Source organism: Podarcis bocagei (assembly GCF_964188305.1).
Source record: "Podarcis bocagei genome assembly, chromosome: 4".
Classification (NCBI taxonomy): Eukaryota; Metazoa; Chordata; class Lepidosauria; order Squamata; family Lacertidae; genus Podarcis; species Podarcis bocagei.
The window spans coordinates 16,115,067-16,133,038 of NC_138128.1; the positions used below are offsets into that span (position 1 = coordinate 16,115,067).

General features: G+C 46.1%; 1 protein-coding gene across 6 annotated transcripts in view; it reads left to right on the top strand.

Moving 5' to 3' along the window:
* Positions 1–223: 223 nt before the first annotated feature.
* The window catches only part of TNIK (TRAF2 and NCK interacting kinase), a 297,411-nt gene continuing 279,662 nt past the window's right edge, over positions 224–17,972 (top strand). For 3 of the 6 annotated variants that reach the window (XM_081189957.1, XM_081189961.1, XM_081189960.1), the window contains exon 1: positions 228–882. In XM_081189957.1, coding sequence (XP_081046083.1) covers positions 826–882 — 57 coding nt within the window. In that variant the 5' untranslated portion in view covers positions 228–825. Of the gene's footprint in view, positions 883–17,972 lie in introns of all 6 variants that reach the window. The other 3 variants (XR_014007042.1, XM_081189958.1, XM_081189959.1) reach the window with 3 other exon arrangements.

Sequence of the window (17,972 nt, forward strand, 5' to 3'; positions counted from 1 at the left end):
AACATCTTCTCTCTCCTCCTCCCCCGCCCGGCCGTTCGTCTTTGAAATTAAAGGGAAAGCACGGCGCGCATTAGCGGCGCGCCCAAGCTGCTCGCGCCGCCGCCGCTCGGTTGCTGCTTCTAGTCCTGGGCGCGCAGCGGAGCGCAGGCGCCGCCCCTGGAGCTGCTGTTCTCCCTCCTCCCAGGAAGGCCGCCGCGAGAGGAGGAGGCGGCGTGCGCGGCTCTCGCGTCTCCCTCGGGTCGAGGTGCCTCGGCAGGACGCGGCAAGCGAGAGCAGCAGCCACCCGGGGAGCCGACGGCGACGCAGAGAAAGCATGCCTTGCGCCCAGGCGCCCGCGCCCCGGCCGCCTCGCCGTGCCCCTTAGCCGGCGCTGCTGCTGCTGCCGCCACCGTCCCGAGATCGCGAGCTCAGCCGAGGCAGGAGGAGCTGCCGGGCTCCTTGCGAGAGGAAGCGGCACCGCGCGCCGGGCCGCCTGCAAGCAGCTCTCCGGGAGAAGCTCGCTCGCTCGCTTTCCGTGCTGTTGGTGCGGGGAGCGCATTAGGTGTTGGAGAGAGGGAGGAAGAGGAGGAGGAGGAGGAAGAGGAGGACGGCGGGACTTGCCTCCCCTCCATTGACACAAGCGCACGAAGAGACAGAAGTGCAATACTGTAGAGACAAGGTGGAGGAGACGCGCTCTCGCTCGCTCTCTTTTAACCCCTCCGCTCCGAGCCCGAGACGGACGACTTTGCAAGGTTGCAGCCGCCGCCGTCTCCAAAACCGCCTTGTGCTTTTTTCAAATATTTTTGGCTCGGTCCATTTGCAACCGGCTGAGAAATCCCCCTAAACATGGCGAGTGATTCTCCAGCTCGGAGCCTGGACGAGATAGATCTATCAGCCTTAAGGGTAAGGAGGAACCGGGAAGGGAGGCAGGCAGGGGAAATGTGGGGGACAGAAGGCCACCCGGTCAACCTTTCCGCTCCCTCCCTCTCTGCGCCCCCCTTTCACTGCTTCCACCTTGCCTCCTCGCCTCCCCCTCTTCTCTCCCTTTTACTATTTGAGCACGCGACAACTTTGCTGCTAGAGGTTGTTATTAATGATAAGCAGCGGATATGGGTTGCCCATAGTCATTTTTTCTCCCTTTCCGGAATGCGTACTGATGTAGGCGCGTCTCCCTGCTCAGAGGAGATGAGGGCGCTGGGGTTTCTGGAGAAAGAGGAATGAGCCGCGCACAGCTGTTTCCAGCTAGCCTCTTGTTATCTGTTTTAATGGTGCATTTCCTCCTTCCATCCCCAATCCATGGCTCTCCCTCTCTCGGGTGGAGGCAATGGAAGGGTGATTTAAATGGCAAGGTGTCGTCACCTTTTGCAAATTTGAAGGCTGCCAATTTGACACTTGCAAATCGATTGTGTTCCTCCCTTTCACTTCTCCCCCTGTAGAATCTACACAGCCTTCTGTATTTGGGGCGGAGGCTCACACGTGAAGGCTCTTTCCAGGCATAAATTTGTTGAGAGACCTTAGCTCGCAGCGCTGCAACATTCTCTGTTTCTCTTGAAATGCTGCCTTGCCTGTTCCAGAGTCCAGCGCCACTTTCCTGACCCTTAATGTTAAGCTTGTTTGCATACAACAAAAGAGCACACATCTCTCTCTCTCTCTCTCTCTCTCTCTCTCTCTCTGCATAACAGAAAGAAGAGCTGATATGAGGGGATAGAACATGTCGTTTTGTGCATGTCTATTAAGGAACCTTGGGGGGGTGCTTTCCTAATAAGCCGCACGTAACCATATTGCTATGTGCATGCAGCGATGGTAGAACAAACTGGATTAGCGGCTGCTCCTCTGGTGTGAATGTTAAAAGACTGTTCCTAGTGTCCATTTTGATGATGATGTGAAATGGAATCACATGAACCTTTTAGTGATCTCTTCCAGTCCTCTTGAGGGAAGCAAGTGCACCTCCTGGCTGTTGTAGCCACGACAGGCTACATGCATCACGTTATTATGGGGTGGGGAGAATTGATTAAATGCATTTTCTGTCACAGAGGAATCAGCTTGCATGCATTCATTCTCTCCCTCCCCCTCCCTCTCTCTGAATATATCATAGATGCACGTGCACACGAGCTTTCACCCATTGGAGAGAGAGGTCACTGCACGAGCAATGGCTTCTTGGCTCATTCTATAAATGGAGGGGGGGGGAGCCATAGATGTGTGATCCTCTGTTGCACTTATATGCTAGGTATAGCATTCATCTCCTATCACCCCCCCCCCAAAAAAAAGAACTTCAGAAGGACATAGGAAGCTGCCTTATGCGAAGTCAGACCATTTGATCATCCTGCTCAGTACTGCCTGCTTGTCTACTGTGTACTCTATGCTGATAGACAGTAGGGTTTCAGGCAGGGGTCTTTGCCAGCGGTGCCTGGAGACCCCAGAAACTGAACCCTGGGACCTTGTGCATGCAGATAGTGTGCTGTTGTACAATCAGGCAGATGTGCTATTTGTCCTTACTCTCCCTTCAAAGAAATACATTTTTTATCTTGATTCTACTTTGCCTGCAACATTTTTGCGTGTGTGTGAGCGAGGAGTCGAGAGGAGGACTTCCTGTTCTCTCTGGATTCCTGATCTTGATTCATTGGATCAGTTCTTTGGCCCGCCGGTTTGGTGTTCGTTTTCGCTGGCAAGAGCCTGTTAGGGGGCCTTGGTGTGAGGCAGGCCTTGTCTGGTTTCATCCCTGGGAATATGTGGAGGAGGAGGAATGAAAATGCTACCCCCTGGCATGTGCCAAGGATGCGTTTCCTTCATGGCATCTTCTTCACATCTGGAATTAGACCTTGTGATGCCAAGAAGGCTTCAGATTTGAGTCTCTCTCTCTCTCTCTCTCTCTCTCTCTCTCTCTCCATCAGTTAAGTGAATGGACCAAGTTTTAAAACAGTCCTTTCATTACTCCATGTCTTTGCGTGTCTGATGCTTGCTAATGGGTCTAGACCAGGGGAAGCCAATTTGGTAGATGTTGTGGAACCACAACTTTCACCATCCCAAGATAGCATGGCCAGTGGACAGTCAACATCATCTGGAGGGCACCATATTTGTTACCCCAGTCTGGTCACTGGAATTTATAATAGAAAGGACTGGTGGAATTCTACAATGCAGTCTGGCTCCAGTAATGTGCGATGAACGTTTGTGTAGTTTTTGTTGTGTGCTGAAGACACGCTTCTTGAACCTGGCTTTTGACCCCTGATAAAAAGTTGTGTTTGTGTGTGTGAACTGATTTTAATCCTGGGATGATGATTACAGTATTTGCTGTAGATTCAGAGTAAATTATGGTTATGGTTCCAGTTACAGATAGGTAGCCGTGTTGGTCTGCCATAGTCAAAATAAAAAAATTCCTTCCAGTAGCACCTTAAAGACCAACTAAGTTAGTTCTTGGTATGAGCTTTCGTGTGCATGCACACTTCTTCACATACACTTCTTCAGTGTGCATGCACACGAAAGCTCATACCAAGAACTAACTTAGTTGGTCTTTAAGGTGCTACTGGAAGGAATTTTTTTATTTTGATTATGGTTATGGTGTGAGATGAGTGTTGTGAGAGAAAAAGAGCACACATTGTTCATTTTCCTCTCTTGCTCCTTGATGTTGCCCTTATGGCTCCATGACATAGGACCACATTGGAATCTGGGATGCAACCAAATCTCAATAGAACTAAATGTTTCCCTTTCCAACTTACCCAAACTCCCTTGTACTTCCATTCATTTCCATGAAGTGTTGTAAAAGGAATAAATGAGAGGTTTGTGCGGCCTTGCACTTTTGTAGGCCATATCAAAAGATATTTGTTTGCTATGTAATTTTCTTCCTATTTTTCCCCAGTTACTTTAAGCAAAAATGTGCGTCTCATGCTTTGTATGTTTGTGAAGCACTGCACCCTGCACCCACCCTATTGTTTAAGTCTCAAAGTAGATCATAAGTTAGAAGGGGCCTCAAAAGTCATTCCCTCCCCATGTGGGAAACCCACTACTGCACTGCACATTTTAATCAGAGGCCCCCAGCCTCTGATTAAAAACTTGGAGTGGGAGAGAGTCCACTACCTTCCAAAGGCCTTTTGGTTTGGGTTCAACCATCCAGAGCAACAGCAAAACCAATTAGTTCCTTCATCTATATAATAGCTATTTACATATTTAAAGATGGCTGTCTTATTGCCTGTTAGTCGTCTCTTCTTCAGGCTAAACATGTCCAGCTCCTTCATTCTTTCCTAATGGACTCCAGACTCCTCGCCATCTTTGTTCCCCTCCAGAGTCCAGACACATTCCAGTTTATGGATATCCTCCTTAAATGGTGGTGCCCAGAATTGGACACATTATTCCAGATGTGGTCTGACCAAAACAGAATAGAGTGGCGCCATTACTTCTTGATTTGGATACTGTGCTTCTGTGGTTGACATTTCCTTCCTTCAGTGATATTTGAAGCATCCCTTGGAAGCAAGCTCATTCCTTAGACAAATAGGAAACTGCTTTATAATTTGGTAGTCCATCTGTACACCTAGCTCAGTATTATCTGCTCTTGGTGTAATCAGTGAAACCAATGGCAGTTCTCCCACTGATTATAAGGCATTAGGATTGTACATGTCCCGCGTCAATTTGATGGGAATGTGCCCAGAGCTTTTGACACTAAAGGGTGTGCATCAAGTTGGTAAGTGACTATTTGCACTTCATTAAGCAGATAACTCTTCAAGAAGACGTGCATCTGTCTGACTGTGCAATCCTTGAAGGTCAACAGGATAAGACTGGTCTTTGGCACACTGAATGACAAGATGCTTGGCTATGTTTACCTGAAGGTGTGATGTGTCTGACTTTCATTTGTGCAAGCAGATATACAGCCTTCCTTCTTCTCTTAATTACTCAGTGTGTGTAAAACATTCTGGGCGTTATGATGAATTGTCCACAATGTGTAGATTAAGCCACCTTAGGCAGAGTTGGCCAAGTGGTACATCTTTTTTCCTCTCTCTGCTGGAGGAAATAACCCAGTGGTAGAGCACACCCTTTGAACCTGGAACTTTTTGAATGTAATCCATGGCATCTCCAGTTACAGGTGTTGATCCTTTTTCTGAGACCCCAGAGAGCTGCAGGTGAGCAAATACCCTAACCTGGCATAAAAAATACATTCCTATGTCCTCTCACTGCCAGTAAATCTCCTAGTCCTGTTTATAAAATATTTTTAATTGAAAGTGCTGTAGACTAAACCTGGGAACTTATTTATTTGAACCACAGTGCTCCAACCCTAATTTTTTGGATGAAAATGCAGTTTTTACGAACAAAACCGGGACCGGTATGACCAGTCCTGCCGAACTACTGAATTGAATGCCTTCAGAAAGAGGCCTTTGTAAAACATGGGCTGTCCCATTGAACTTTAGCTTGTCCTCCAGAGCAGCCATCTCTAGCCTGATGCTCACCAGATGTTTTGGACTACAACTACCACGAGATCCGGTTAGTGTGGCCATGACGGCTGATGGGAGTTTGTCAGCCAACACAGCTTGAGGGTGCCATATTGGGTATGGTTGCTCTGTAGCATGGCACATCGCAGGTTTTGAACATGAATATAATGAAGTCAGCTGCTGTTGCATATTTTGCTGCTGTACTGCTATATTTGCATAAGTGATTTTTATTTGGTAGTTCAATTTGTGTGTTTTTTTTTTAAAGGTATGTGCTATATTAGTCATAGCCAAGTTTATCTGTATACTGCATTTCCCACAAATACATCTGTGCTCAAAGTGGTGTACATAGTATACTTTTCATCATGCATAGCTGTCAACATTTCCCTTTTTTAAAGGGAAATTCCTTTATTCCAAATAGGATTCCTCGCAAGAAAAGGGAACAATTGACAGTTTCCTGCTTGGCAGGGGGTTGGACTCGATGGCCCTTGTGGTCTCTTCCAACTCTATGATTCTATGATTCTATGACAGCTATGCATTATGTACTATTGCTAAAACAATATAAAAGTAAGTGAATTGACAATGAACAGTTCCTTCATACAGCAACATTTAAGTGAAACTATGCAGTCACTCTAGGGATGCGGGTGGCGCTGTGGGTTAAACCACAGAGCCTAGGACTTGCTGATCAGAAGGTCGGTGGTTCGAATCCCCATGACGGGGTTGCTTGGTCCCTGCTCCTGCCAACCTAGCAGTTTGAAAGCACGTCAAAGTGCAAGTAGATAAATAGGTACCGCTCCGGCGGGAAGGTAAACACCGTTTCCGTGCACTGCTCTGGTTCGCCAGAAGTGGCTTAGTCATGCTGGCCACATGACCCGGAAGCTGTACGCTGGCTCCCTCGGCCAATAAAGCGAGATGAGCGCCGCACCCCCAGAGTCCCCCACCACTGGACCTAATGGTCAGGGGTCCCTTTACCTTTTATTCAGTCACTCTACATTGATCTCTGATCCTAAACCTTGCGGGACATCTTCAGGAGAAGAAAAGGCTAAACTAATCTGGAGTGGAGTCCTAAATATGGCTGGATGGTGTATTGTGCACTTCCTTCCGGCAACTCCTGCAGCCAAGCTGGTGCCAGACCTATTGATCTGCTTTCCTTTGGACCACATCAGCAAGGCTGGGGTGTGGGTGGGTGTCTTGTCGTCTAGGTAGCCCAGGACTTCCATATACACTGTCCAGGCTTGCTCCCCAGGGAGGTCACTTCAGTGCTGCTAATGCAGAAGTTAGACTTCACCCCTGGGGGCACACTCCATTGTCTCTCGGGAAGCAGCCCCAAAGCTGATGACATTAGTATGTAACATAGGAAGGAAGCTGCCTTCTACTGAGTAAGACCAATGGTCCTCCTTGCCCAACATTGCCTAGCCTAGACTGACCCTCTACAGGGTTTCAGACAGGGGTCTCTCTCAGCTGCATTTGGAGATGTTGGGGATCGAACCTGGGACATTCTGTGATCAAAGCAGATGCCTTGCCACTGAGCTGCAGCTATTCTTCCTCCCTGTCTTTTGTACCTGGACCCAGCGGGGCCAAGAACCCCCCTCATAATTCTTCTGGTAGCATTTCCCTTATGCAGGTTCTTAGAGATGGAGAGGTAGAGCTAGGACCATTCACTCCCTTGGTGGGGAGAACAAAATCTTCTTAAATGATGGAGGACAGCAAGGAAAGAAGTAAATGGAACCCTGTGACCCATTTCAAGGGAAAAAACCATGGTCAATTCACACTTGCTTAACAACGTCACCCTTTTCCTGGAAGGAGGCAGGGTACCGACTATGGTTCTGTATTTATACATTGCAAAATCTTTTATTATTATTATTTTCCTTTAAAGTAAGGGAAGAATAGGCCTCTAATCTGTTAGAGTGTATAGATCAGCTCAACTAAATGCACTTAGCACTTAACAATAATTGTTAAAAGGTGCTGCATGCGTATTGTGAAGCAATCCAATCATTTTGCAGAGCCTTGCAATCAGAAATCAATAGCACATTTGCTGCCTGAGCACAAAAGCCTATAGCCAGGAGGAGTTTTGTAAGTCACACAGATTTTTTTTTGGTTATTAGAAAATCAAGACCCGTCCATATGACTGCACATTAGGTGTGGGGAAACAGGGAAGCGACGTATATCTTCAAATGTATTTTGAAGAAAGATACAAAATCCAGTCCAAACAGAGTGCTTCGTGTCATGAAGCCCAACAGGAAACCCTGACAGGAATTTGAGGGGTGAGATTTTTCCACCAGGTTTTACTGCTTAAGAGCTGGTTAAGCAGGGACGTCACCCCATGAGAGTAATCTCCCAGAGTTCCCTGGGAAAAGGGATTGATGGATAATCCGCTCTGGGAATTGTAGTTCTGTGAGGAGGAATAGGGTTCTCCGACCAACTCTTGGCACCCTTAGCAAACTACACTTCCCAGGATTCTTTGGGGGTGGGGATGGGAAAGCAGGCTCTCCTGGCGCCTTAATTACGTATCTTTAGGCACCAGGTGAAAACGTTCCCCGTAACCAAGCCTTGGGCTGATGGTTCAATCTATGGCCTTTTAAATGTTTTTGTGGGAGAGGAATCATTGGTTGCTAGGTTTCCTTTTGTTATTATGCTACGTATTTTGCGTTTGCATTTTGTGTTTTTATGCTGCAAAACTGTCTTTGATGATCTTCACACGAAGGGGGGGTATATACATTTAATAAACAAATAAATGAAATGAATTGTATTGTTGAGGTGGGGCCTAATGCAGTGACAAAACAAAGAGAGGGGGGCCATAGGAGGTGGTAGTGGAGCATGACACCCACAGCACAGTATCTCGTTCTGTCCCTGGACTGAGACGCCGGATTTAATCTGCCCTAGTATTTCCAGTCATAAGGATTTTGAGGCTGGGAAAGACTTCTGGGAGCTCCTGCCAGTCAGAATAGACTATTCGGTGTGATAACCTGTGAGGCAGTTCTCAACCCGCCACCCCCCCCCCAAATAATAATACTTTTTTAAAACCATCCATGCATGTAAAAACTGACTCATTCTCATTCACACATAAAACCAGAAAAGACCCACACCATAATTTTATTGGTACTTTTTTTTTTAAAAAAATGAATATTTCATATTGTTTTATGTAAACTACTTAAGAGGTTTTTGTTGATTAAAGCTTAAGAGGCTTTCAGTTGATTAAAAAATATGAATCTTGTTGAATATCATTATATAAATTTCTCAGGTGTTGTTTGACAAAACTGAGACGAGAGATGTACCAGTTTAAACGAAGAATATGCCTGTATTTTTAAAATTCATTCAGTGGCTGCCAGCATCTCTCAAGCATAGGGAGGGTCCCCTTATGCCTGAGCTTGGCCTGACTCGTGATATAGAATTGTAGAATTGTAGCATTGGAAGGGACCCTGGGGTCATATAATCCAACCCCCTGCAATTCAGGAATCCTACCCAGAGCCATCCCTGGGTGGGCTCAAACCACCAACCTTCTGGTTAAAAGCCAGATTCACTAACCCATTGCACCACTATGCCTTGATTTATCCTGCCATTCAGTTGCCGTTCACAATTTTGTAGATTGCTAATGTTGAGAAATCTACTGTGTTTCCCCAACCTGAGAGATGCTGGAACGGAGTTTTGGTGAGTTTTGGCTGAAAAACAAAACCCTGGTTGTGGCGACTGTAACCTAGGTTTAAGGTGCCGTTTGGCAATTAACACCGCAGGCAACTTGTGCAGTGCTGTGGGTTTCTCATGTGCCGAAACTGGATGGCATCCAACACTGCAAATGTATATTCCCCTAGCCCTGCGTCTATAAAAACAGTAAATTTTTCAAAGGCCATTTGTTTATATTATAGCTAATCCCTTCCAATTAAGATAAGGCGCTTGTGAGCAAAGCAGAATGTCGCTGTTGCGCCGCTGCCAGTGCCCCACTGGTTCCATTTGAATGGCAAATGTGTTCAAGATGGAGAAGATGCAGAATTAACCAAGGCATTGCATGCATGCTAAGTTCTTGCAGCGTTTACTCTGGGGTCGATGCCGTCTGTTCCCCTATTACGCCAAGGGAGATTAAAGGCGGGCACACCTTAACGCAGAGCCCCTAGTTTGCAAGGAATGAACTCCAGGCTGTGTTTAGAGGTGCCAAATCGCAGGCCAATGTGGCCATGGCCAGTGTGGGCAGCCAAGGCCAGTGGGTGTGACAACTGGGCCTTGACTGTCGGTAATCACTGGCTGTAATTTTAATTAGGGCCCCTGTTCTGCTTTCTGCTGATGTTATGTTACCTTGCAAGAATGCTGAACCGGTCATTAGAGGCTTTTCATGAAAAATTGTCTTTTCACTGTGGTGCTAACTTGGGTGGTTTTTTTCCTTTAAATGGTTTATAAATAGCAACACAAAATAAATGTTTATGCATGCAGAAGATCTACAGACCACTTAAGATTAGCCTGTATCGCTGAAGGCTGGCAAAGCTGGCAAAGGGTGCAACTTCAGAATAGGCGGCTTGGGGATTAAAGCCTAATATGGTTATCCTCCCCCCCCCCCAGTGATTGTGTACCTAGGCATTGTTGGGCATTTCTGCACTATCCAGAACTAACCTGTCCCTTTTCTCTGTTGGTAGTGCTGCCTCTGTGTTGCTGTTGGGGCCTTCTTAGTGGTGGCTCCCCGTTTATGGAATGCCCTCCCAGTTGAGGTGCTTTTGCCTCTCTTGCTATTAACGTTCTGGAGGAATTTAAAAAGAACATTCAGCCACTGCTGAGGGGCAATGCATGTTGTTTACCCGTGTATTTGATGTCTGAAAGATACTCGACCTGGAAAGCTTGAAATAATTAATTGCAAGGGCGTGAGATGGCTTTTTAGATTAAAAAGAAATTGTTTTGTTTTGCTGCTCCGGGCTTCTTTGGAGGGAGGGTAGTAATTTAATAAATACGAATCTACCTAATGCCCTCAGGAAGGGGAAAACCCTGTGATCAAATGTCGCAACATTGTGCAAATTTTAGAACACAACATTTGCATAGAAAAGGTTTAAGGGTTAGTCGACGCCATCTTGGGTTAAATAATCATTGGGGGAAACGCCCTTGCCTGGAATTCTGGGGGTGCCAGTCACTACAAAACTAATTGGACCAATAGCCAAACTCTGTGTACAAGACAGCTTTGTATTTTGTACATTTGAATTGTACATCTGAATTGTACAAAATGTACATTTGAATTGATTTAATATTTATATGCTGCTTTCCCAACAACAGCAGTGTTGAACTCAAAGCAGCTCACAGTACTAGCAATGTGTTTTTAGTGACTTTTCTTTTTTGCTTGCTGAGAGTTCTTGCCCTTTCTTTTCCTTCCTCCCATTATAGGGAGAAATGTGTAGACAGTCCCTTTGAGGATTCTGTTGTAGCTGTTTATTCTGTGGATGAGGCAAGCTGCTTTTCAAACAGGAAAAGCGGATAGCCTCTTTGGCATGTGGCCTGCACCTCAAAGCACCCTCTGGCATTTCCTTTACTTCTTTTCTTCTGGGTCTTTAGGAAATACCCCATCTCTGAACCAGGTACCAAAACTGCTGGCCTAAAATGTGTTGCCTGGGAAGGTTTTTTTTCCCCATTTGTGAAACAACATGGTCAGCTCTGGACAGAATGGAGGAGCGAAGCAGGAATTTGAGCCAAAGGTCTCTGCAGTTTTTAGAAGTGGTTCCTCATTATTTGGAGCTTGGATAATTAACCTAATTATTACTTCCTCTAAAGGGACAAGAAAGCTAGTTGGGTTTGCAGGCGAAAGCCATTTGACAAAGAGAGCGAATCATAATTCTGTCCATCCTTTGTGCCTTGGCTCTATTTAATTAAAAATGTTCCGAAAGCAGTTGCCATTTAAATGCTCCTTTTTCTGATTCCCTTTTCCTCCAATCCAGAACCTGAGCATTACTTTCCTGTATTACTCACACTGTGCCACATTCAAGCTTGTTTTGCCAAACCTGTAGGTTCTGTATTACTAATAGCAATTTGGAGAGTTGGGCAGTTAAAATAAAATAAATAAATACATGAGGTGGCCATAGCTACAGCAGCTGGAAGAATGTCATATACCGTACCTAAAAATAATAATAATACTCTTCATTCTTCCACGTCGGGTGAGTCAAATATAGATATTTTTAGAATTTTCTTTCATGTGACGTGGCAAAGCGCTCTTATTAGCAGTGTAGACCAAAGATTGTCCTAACAGCCTGATTCTTTGCTATCAGTATCGTAAGCAGCACACGATTCAGGTCTTGCCATTGCAAAGCAATGTGCAAACTCATGTTCAGAGCACAACTGCACACCACTTCAACTTAGCGTGGCAGTGTTCTCAGCGCATGAAAACAGCAGGGAGGGTTTTGTTCTCATGAATTTGTTGCCCGGTTCTTCCTCTCTCTTTTTCAGAATAGTTTATGTAGGGTTCCAAAGCAATCTCCAGTCTAGAAAACCATCTGTTTTTAATACAGAAGGTTCAAGGTTCAATCCCTGGCATATCCAGCTAGGCCTCCAGGAGTCTCCACTCTGAAACTCCATTGTTGCTGCCATTGTCAACACCACAGAGCTAGATGAACAAATGGCCTATATTGATAAGGCTGCTTCCTGTGTTTCTATTTGGTGCTGGGTAAGGAAATTGTCATTGGGCACCTTGCAGAAAAAACTGGGCAGTTATTAATTGCCATATTTTAATCATTGGAGGTACTGTTGGTGTTGACCTTTAAAGCCCTAAACGGCCTCGGCCCTGTATACCTGAAGGAGCGTCTCCACCCCCATCGTTCTGCCCGGACACTGAGGTCCAGCACCGAGGGCCTTCTGGCGGTTCCCTCATTGCGAGAAGCAAAGCTACAGGGAACCAGGCAGAGGGCCTTCTCGGTAGTGGCGCCTGCCCTGTGGAACGTCCTTCCATCAGATGTCAAAGAGAACAACTACCAGACATCCGAAGGCAGACCTGTTCAGGGAAGTTTTTAATATGTGACATTTTAATGTATTTTTAATCTTTGTTGGAAGCCGCCCAGAGTGGCTGGGGAAACCCAGCCAGATGGGCGGGGTACAAATAATAAATTGTTGTTGTTGTTGCTTCACAGCTGGAGGGCTTGAACCCCCTTGTGGGCAATCTTCCCAGGGCCACCTGTCTGTGCCAGAGGCAAAAGCGGGTGGAGGAATTCATGTCAGTTTTGTCTTTGCACAACAGGCTTGTTATCCTGCACCCAGACAAGCAACTATTGGAGTTCAAGGGCACATTCCAGCCAGGCAAAACCCCTCGCGGAAGGCCTGAAGCAGGTTCAGTGAGGATTGTGGCCTGAGGAGAATTCCAAGGGCCGTTTAGAGAGGCCTGGGGGCCGTATTCAGACCTTGAGGCTGAGCTGCTCCACCACTGCTGTGTGGTTTGGGCCCACATGTAGCTTTATGACAGGCTTCCTCAACCTCGGCCCTCCAGATGTTTTGAGACTACAAATCCCATCATCCCTGACCACAGGTCCTGCTAGCTAGGGATCATGCGAGTTGTAGGCCAAAAACATCTGGAGGGCCAAGGTTGAGGAAGCCTGCTTTATGAGGTGCGGTTGGTAGTAAACCAGGACAAGCCATTTCTATAGTAGCCCCCCAGTTTAGAATCCCCCCTCCCAGAGCTTCATCTGTCCCCCAAACTACAGGCTTTTAATGGGGCTGTCACTACCGTACTATTTAATCAGCTTTTGGCTGGATTCTATTGTCACCTTAGCATCCACCCAATTTTTTTTTGCTCTCACTACTATGCTGTGTTGTTGTCCAAATGGTTGATTGTGAGTTTTACCTTTTACCCAGCTCGGGGAGTGTGTGTATGTGTGTGTGTGGGGGGGGGGCTTTGAGCAGAGAGCTGCCTCGTATTGTTTGTTTCATTTATTTATTTTTGAGCAGCATGTTTGAAATGGCATCACGATCACCCCTTCCCCCTGCTCTTAGTGCTTCTGGCTTTTTGGCCATTTTCTCCAGGGCAACTCTTTCGGTAATTAATAACGATTAGCCGGTCCCAAGGCTCCATTTCCTGCATCGCTCCTGCCTCCACCACGTTCTGCGTTGGTATGTTCAAACAGGCCGTAATGGGCAGATGGGATTCCAGGAACGCAGAGAGTTCTCCGAAGGGATGCTTGGTGGCTGATGATTGCTACCCTTTCCCTCTCTTTGCTCGGTCTGTCGTCCCCCGAACCAGGTTTACCTGCTGCTTAACTCAATACAAATACAGCTCAGGACACTCTGCTTTGCTGACTGACAAGGAGATAATGGACAAAAGCAAATCTCCCATGCCGGGTACATTGAATCCAGTGCTCTTTTCTCTTGTCATAATGGGCAGAATTCACAGCCATAAAGTCGGAACTAATATTTTGCGAGCTTTTATGGGTGCCGGTAGTGCTGTAAAAGACGGAGCGGTTGGCAAGGACGAAAATGAAGCTGTGAAGGTGGAAACTGGCCCTAAACTGTAAAAAGAAGAAGAAAACTTTTATGACTTCTTTTCATCACCACCTCAGAACAGATCCTCAGTTTGCAGCAGATATTTTGAACTGCAGTTCCCACCTGCTCCAGCAAGCATGGCCAGTGGTCACAGATGATGGGAGTTGTAGTCCACAATGTCTAGAGGGCACCGCATTGCCTACCCTTGCTTGTACCATGGGATGAGATACCACTGTATTTTACCTGCATGATTGCCAGTTGCTTATCCAGTCCTGCTTTAACATAATCTGCAGACAGAACTTAATCTGCAGTGAGGGAACCTCCAGAAGGCCCTCGGTGCTGGACCTCAGTGTCCGGGTAGAACGATGAAGGAGCGTCTCCACCTCCATCGTTCTACCCGGACACTGAGGTCCAGCACCGAGGGCCTTCTGGCGGTTCCCTCACTGCGAGAAGCCAAGTTACAGGGAACCAGGCAGAGGGCCTTCTCGGTAGTGGCGCCCTCCCTGTGGAACGCCCTCCCACCAGATGTCAAAGAGAACAACAACTACCAGACTTTTAGAAGACATCTGAAGGCAGCCCTGTTTAGGGAAGCTTTTAATGTTTGATGTATCATAGTATTTTAATATTCTTTTGGAAGCCGCCCAGAGTGGCTGGGGAAACCCAGCCAGATGGGCGGGGTATAAATAATAAATTATTATTATTATTATTATTATTATTATTATTATTATTATTATTATTATTATTATTATTATTATTATTATTATTACTACTACTACTACTATTACCACACACCCTGTGTTTCCTCACTTGATATTGTCCGCTCACAGAGCTTTGTGACCCAGTGTTCATTAGAAGTCCGGTTGTGGTTTGAGAGGGCCTCTTTCACGGTGGTACCACGATGGTGAAGCTCCACACCCCAGGAAACCTGATGGTACCTCTCCCCCGGTCTTGTGTGTGTGTGTGTGTGTGTGTGTGTGTGTGTGTGTGTATGTCACATTTAAGACGATTCTTTCATTTCGCTTTCTCTAATGGCCAAATTTCTGCAATGGGCAGATTTCTGGGGACTGTGCGTGCAAGGGTGCATAGAATTTGAGGTGCATAGGGTTGAAAACATCCCAGCAATTCAGAAAACAAGTAGTCCCTTTTAGTCAAACAACATTTGTTGTTTGATATGAGCATTGTCCTTCATAAATACAGTTGTTCCGTGGCACAGTAGAGCTAAGGGTGGCATGCTCAGACCAAGGACCACTGGGAGATTGTACCTTGTGTTTCTTGGGGGTGGGGGTGGAGATCATCATGTCATGGGGAAACCAGCTTTATTTCTTTAAAAGATAACACCTGGGGGGCTGAGACAACCCCCTTCAGTCCTGTTTCCTTCCAGCTCCACTGTAGGTTGTATTGCTGGTTGCCCCAGATATGGCAAAAGAGAAGAGGTGGGAACACCACATTGGAAGATAGATAGATAGATAGATAGATAGATAGATAGATAGATAGATAGATAGATATTTCCTTTGTTGCTCCTTGTCTGTTTATTCCTGGCTTCCCTTCCTCTACTGCTGCTGGGTTTTCGCTCTGTCCTGGCTCCGTAGATGTCCCCTTCCTTCCTCTTGGCGCCCATTTTTATTTCTTGGCCTTTAGTTTTGGGCCATTGGAGGGGGGGCTGTAGCCTTTTGGATGTTCTAAGTGTCGGGTGAGCACTTTGGAAAGGACTTCAACAAGGTGGAAAGGGCCTCTTTTCGGAAAGCAGAGCTCTTTTTGGAGATGGATCTCTGCAGTCTTGTTGGAAGGGTGATAAGGAACTCAGGCTGCCCGGGCAGGGGGAACTCTTTCCTGAATCCAGCAGCAAGTCGTCACAGCTGCAGAGGTTTGGGGGACCTTCAGCAGCCCCAGAGATCTGGTAAGCCAGGAAAGGGTGGAAGAGGAGAGTGGGTCGTATTCTGCTCCCCCCGGTTTCCCACAGTCAATGGTACAGCAAACTGATTGGGCTGTTCCCTGCTCTGAGTTTCATTTTCCACCACTTGTGAATTATTTGTCTTCTCTAAGGTGGCAGCCATCCTTAGCATTGTGTGTTTGTAGCTGTGATCCTTTTCTAACAGTTGCATCTCGTTCCCCATTTCTTGGAGTGCCGTGTTAACAACTGGGGATACAAGGGCAGGCTGCTTCTCAGGGTAGCGCCTAAGGTTTGACTGGCCTCTGCCAGATGTCAGACTTTCTTTTATTTTTTAAAAAATTACTATATTATTGATTTTATTAAGGGAAAAAGAGAGAGCTGCAAAGAAAACAAAAGTATTTTAAAAAATGTAAACCAGAAGTCGGGCATTTGGTGTTGCCATTCCCATGCAGTGGAACAATCTTCTGGCAGAGATTTGACAACCACCCTCACTTTTGACTTTCAGAGGTCTCTTAAAGACTTCCGAATGTGAATAGGCCCATGCAGAAATATTTAGGAGGGATAGTCGTTCCTTTCTTTAGGGGAGGAAAATGTGTTTCAGTTGTTGGAGTGACTAAGTGTGGAAACAAATGGACTGCATGTGCAAAAGACTCCACTGGTTTGCTTTTTTTTTTTTAAGGTGTTGGAGGTTTTGGGGGGGGGGGGTGGAACTCAAAACAAGAGGTCAGCCTTCAAATTCGGGCTCAGAAGTTTATAGTGGTATTTATTTGCCCAGTGCATTCATACAAGTTGTCTTCTTCAGGAGCAATATGCTGTAAAAGCATTGTTGCAATAATATTGTTCTTTTCCAGTTTTCTTTGTTGGGTTTATACTTCACCTTTCTTTGAAGGAGTTCAGTACATCATGGTTCTCCCCACGCACCAAAATATCAGCAAATCTGGGAGGTGGGGTTAGGCTGAGAGAAAAATGACAGGCCAAAGGTCACTCAGTGAGCTCTATAGTATAAACTGAGACAGACCATTGGTCCATCTAGCAGCTGGAGTCTGCTAGTAGCTGGTAGCATCTAGGGAAACCCTAGGAAACTGGGCATGCTGGGGATTGAACAAGAGACCTTCTGCGTTCAAAGCAGTTGCCATACCTCAGCTTGACTCTCTAACCATTACATCTCTCCATACAGAGATGGGGTGCTGGACTGCTGGCTTATATCCTGGTCTACGAAGCTTGCTTCCAAAAGCAAGTCATCATGAAGTTAGCAACTTTGGCTATAATCTGTTGGCCTTTATTTCAGCTGCCAAACTTTATCTCAGTTTCTCTTTCCTCCCCCTTCCTCCACCCCCAAAGAAAACCCAGCCTCATGAGACACTGCTCTTCCAAAGTGCTCTTTGCTCTGGCATTGATAAGCTGTGCTTAGTAAATATCTCTCCTGGCTATTTTGACCCCAAGGTTGTGAGAGATGGGTAAATCCCTCTCCTGGAACAGCCTTAACGAAGCAACATCCTTCTGTTCCTTGAAATAACCATAAAGCCACGTCCCATATTGATGGGGTGGGAATAGGGCCTGGCTAAAAGACCCTGTCTCGCTCGTGCCTGCTTCTCTTGTGCACTCAGTTAGGACATCATTGCACAATTCTAGCAGATAAAGCAAGGAAAATTCCCTCGGCTCCGTCTTTTCTGTCTCCCTCCTTATTTTTTCACATGACCTATCACTTGACTTAATCTTTGCCTGTTCTGTTCCATTTCCTTTCTCTGCTATCCTCATGCCCTAGTTACTTTCTGTTCTTGCTTCTGTTCTCAACCCTCCCTTACCTGCCCAGCTCTGCGTTCTGCTTTTTCCTCTGATGTGACAATAGCCAACACTTTGCATTCACAAAAGATTTCATTCACTTTTAGGTAACAGCCTATTCTGTCGAAAAATGTGTTGTTGTTTTTTTTGCTATATGGAACAAAGAAGCTGTATTGCTGGTATTACGTGCGTTCTGGTCATCTTTGGATGTGCGGGTTATTTGGAGATCTCTGCTAGAGGTTGTAACTAGGAAACAGGCTAGTTCAAATAATAAATGTTAGATCTTTGCTGGTCAACACCTTGGCATGGACAGAAAGCCAAAGGTTCGGAGTATTTATGCATTTAGCCCAATACTATGCTTGGTCAACAGCTCTCCAGGGTCTTCAGCAGAGTGTCTTTCTCATTACCTGCTGCCTGATCTTTTGACTGCAGGTTCCAGGAATTCAACTAGGCACCTCCTGCTATGGTCCCACTGTGCACAT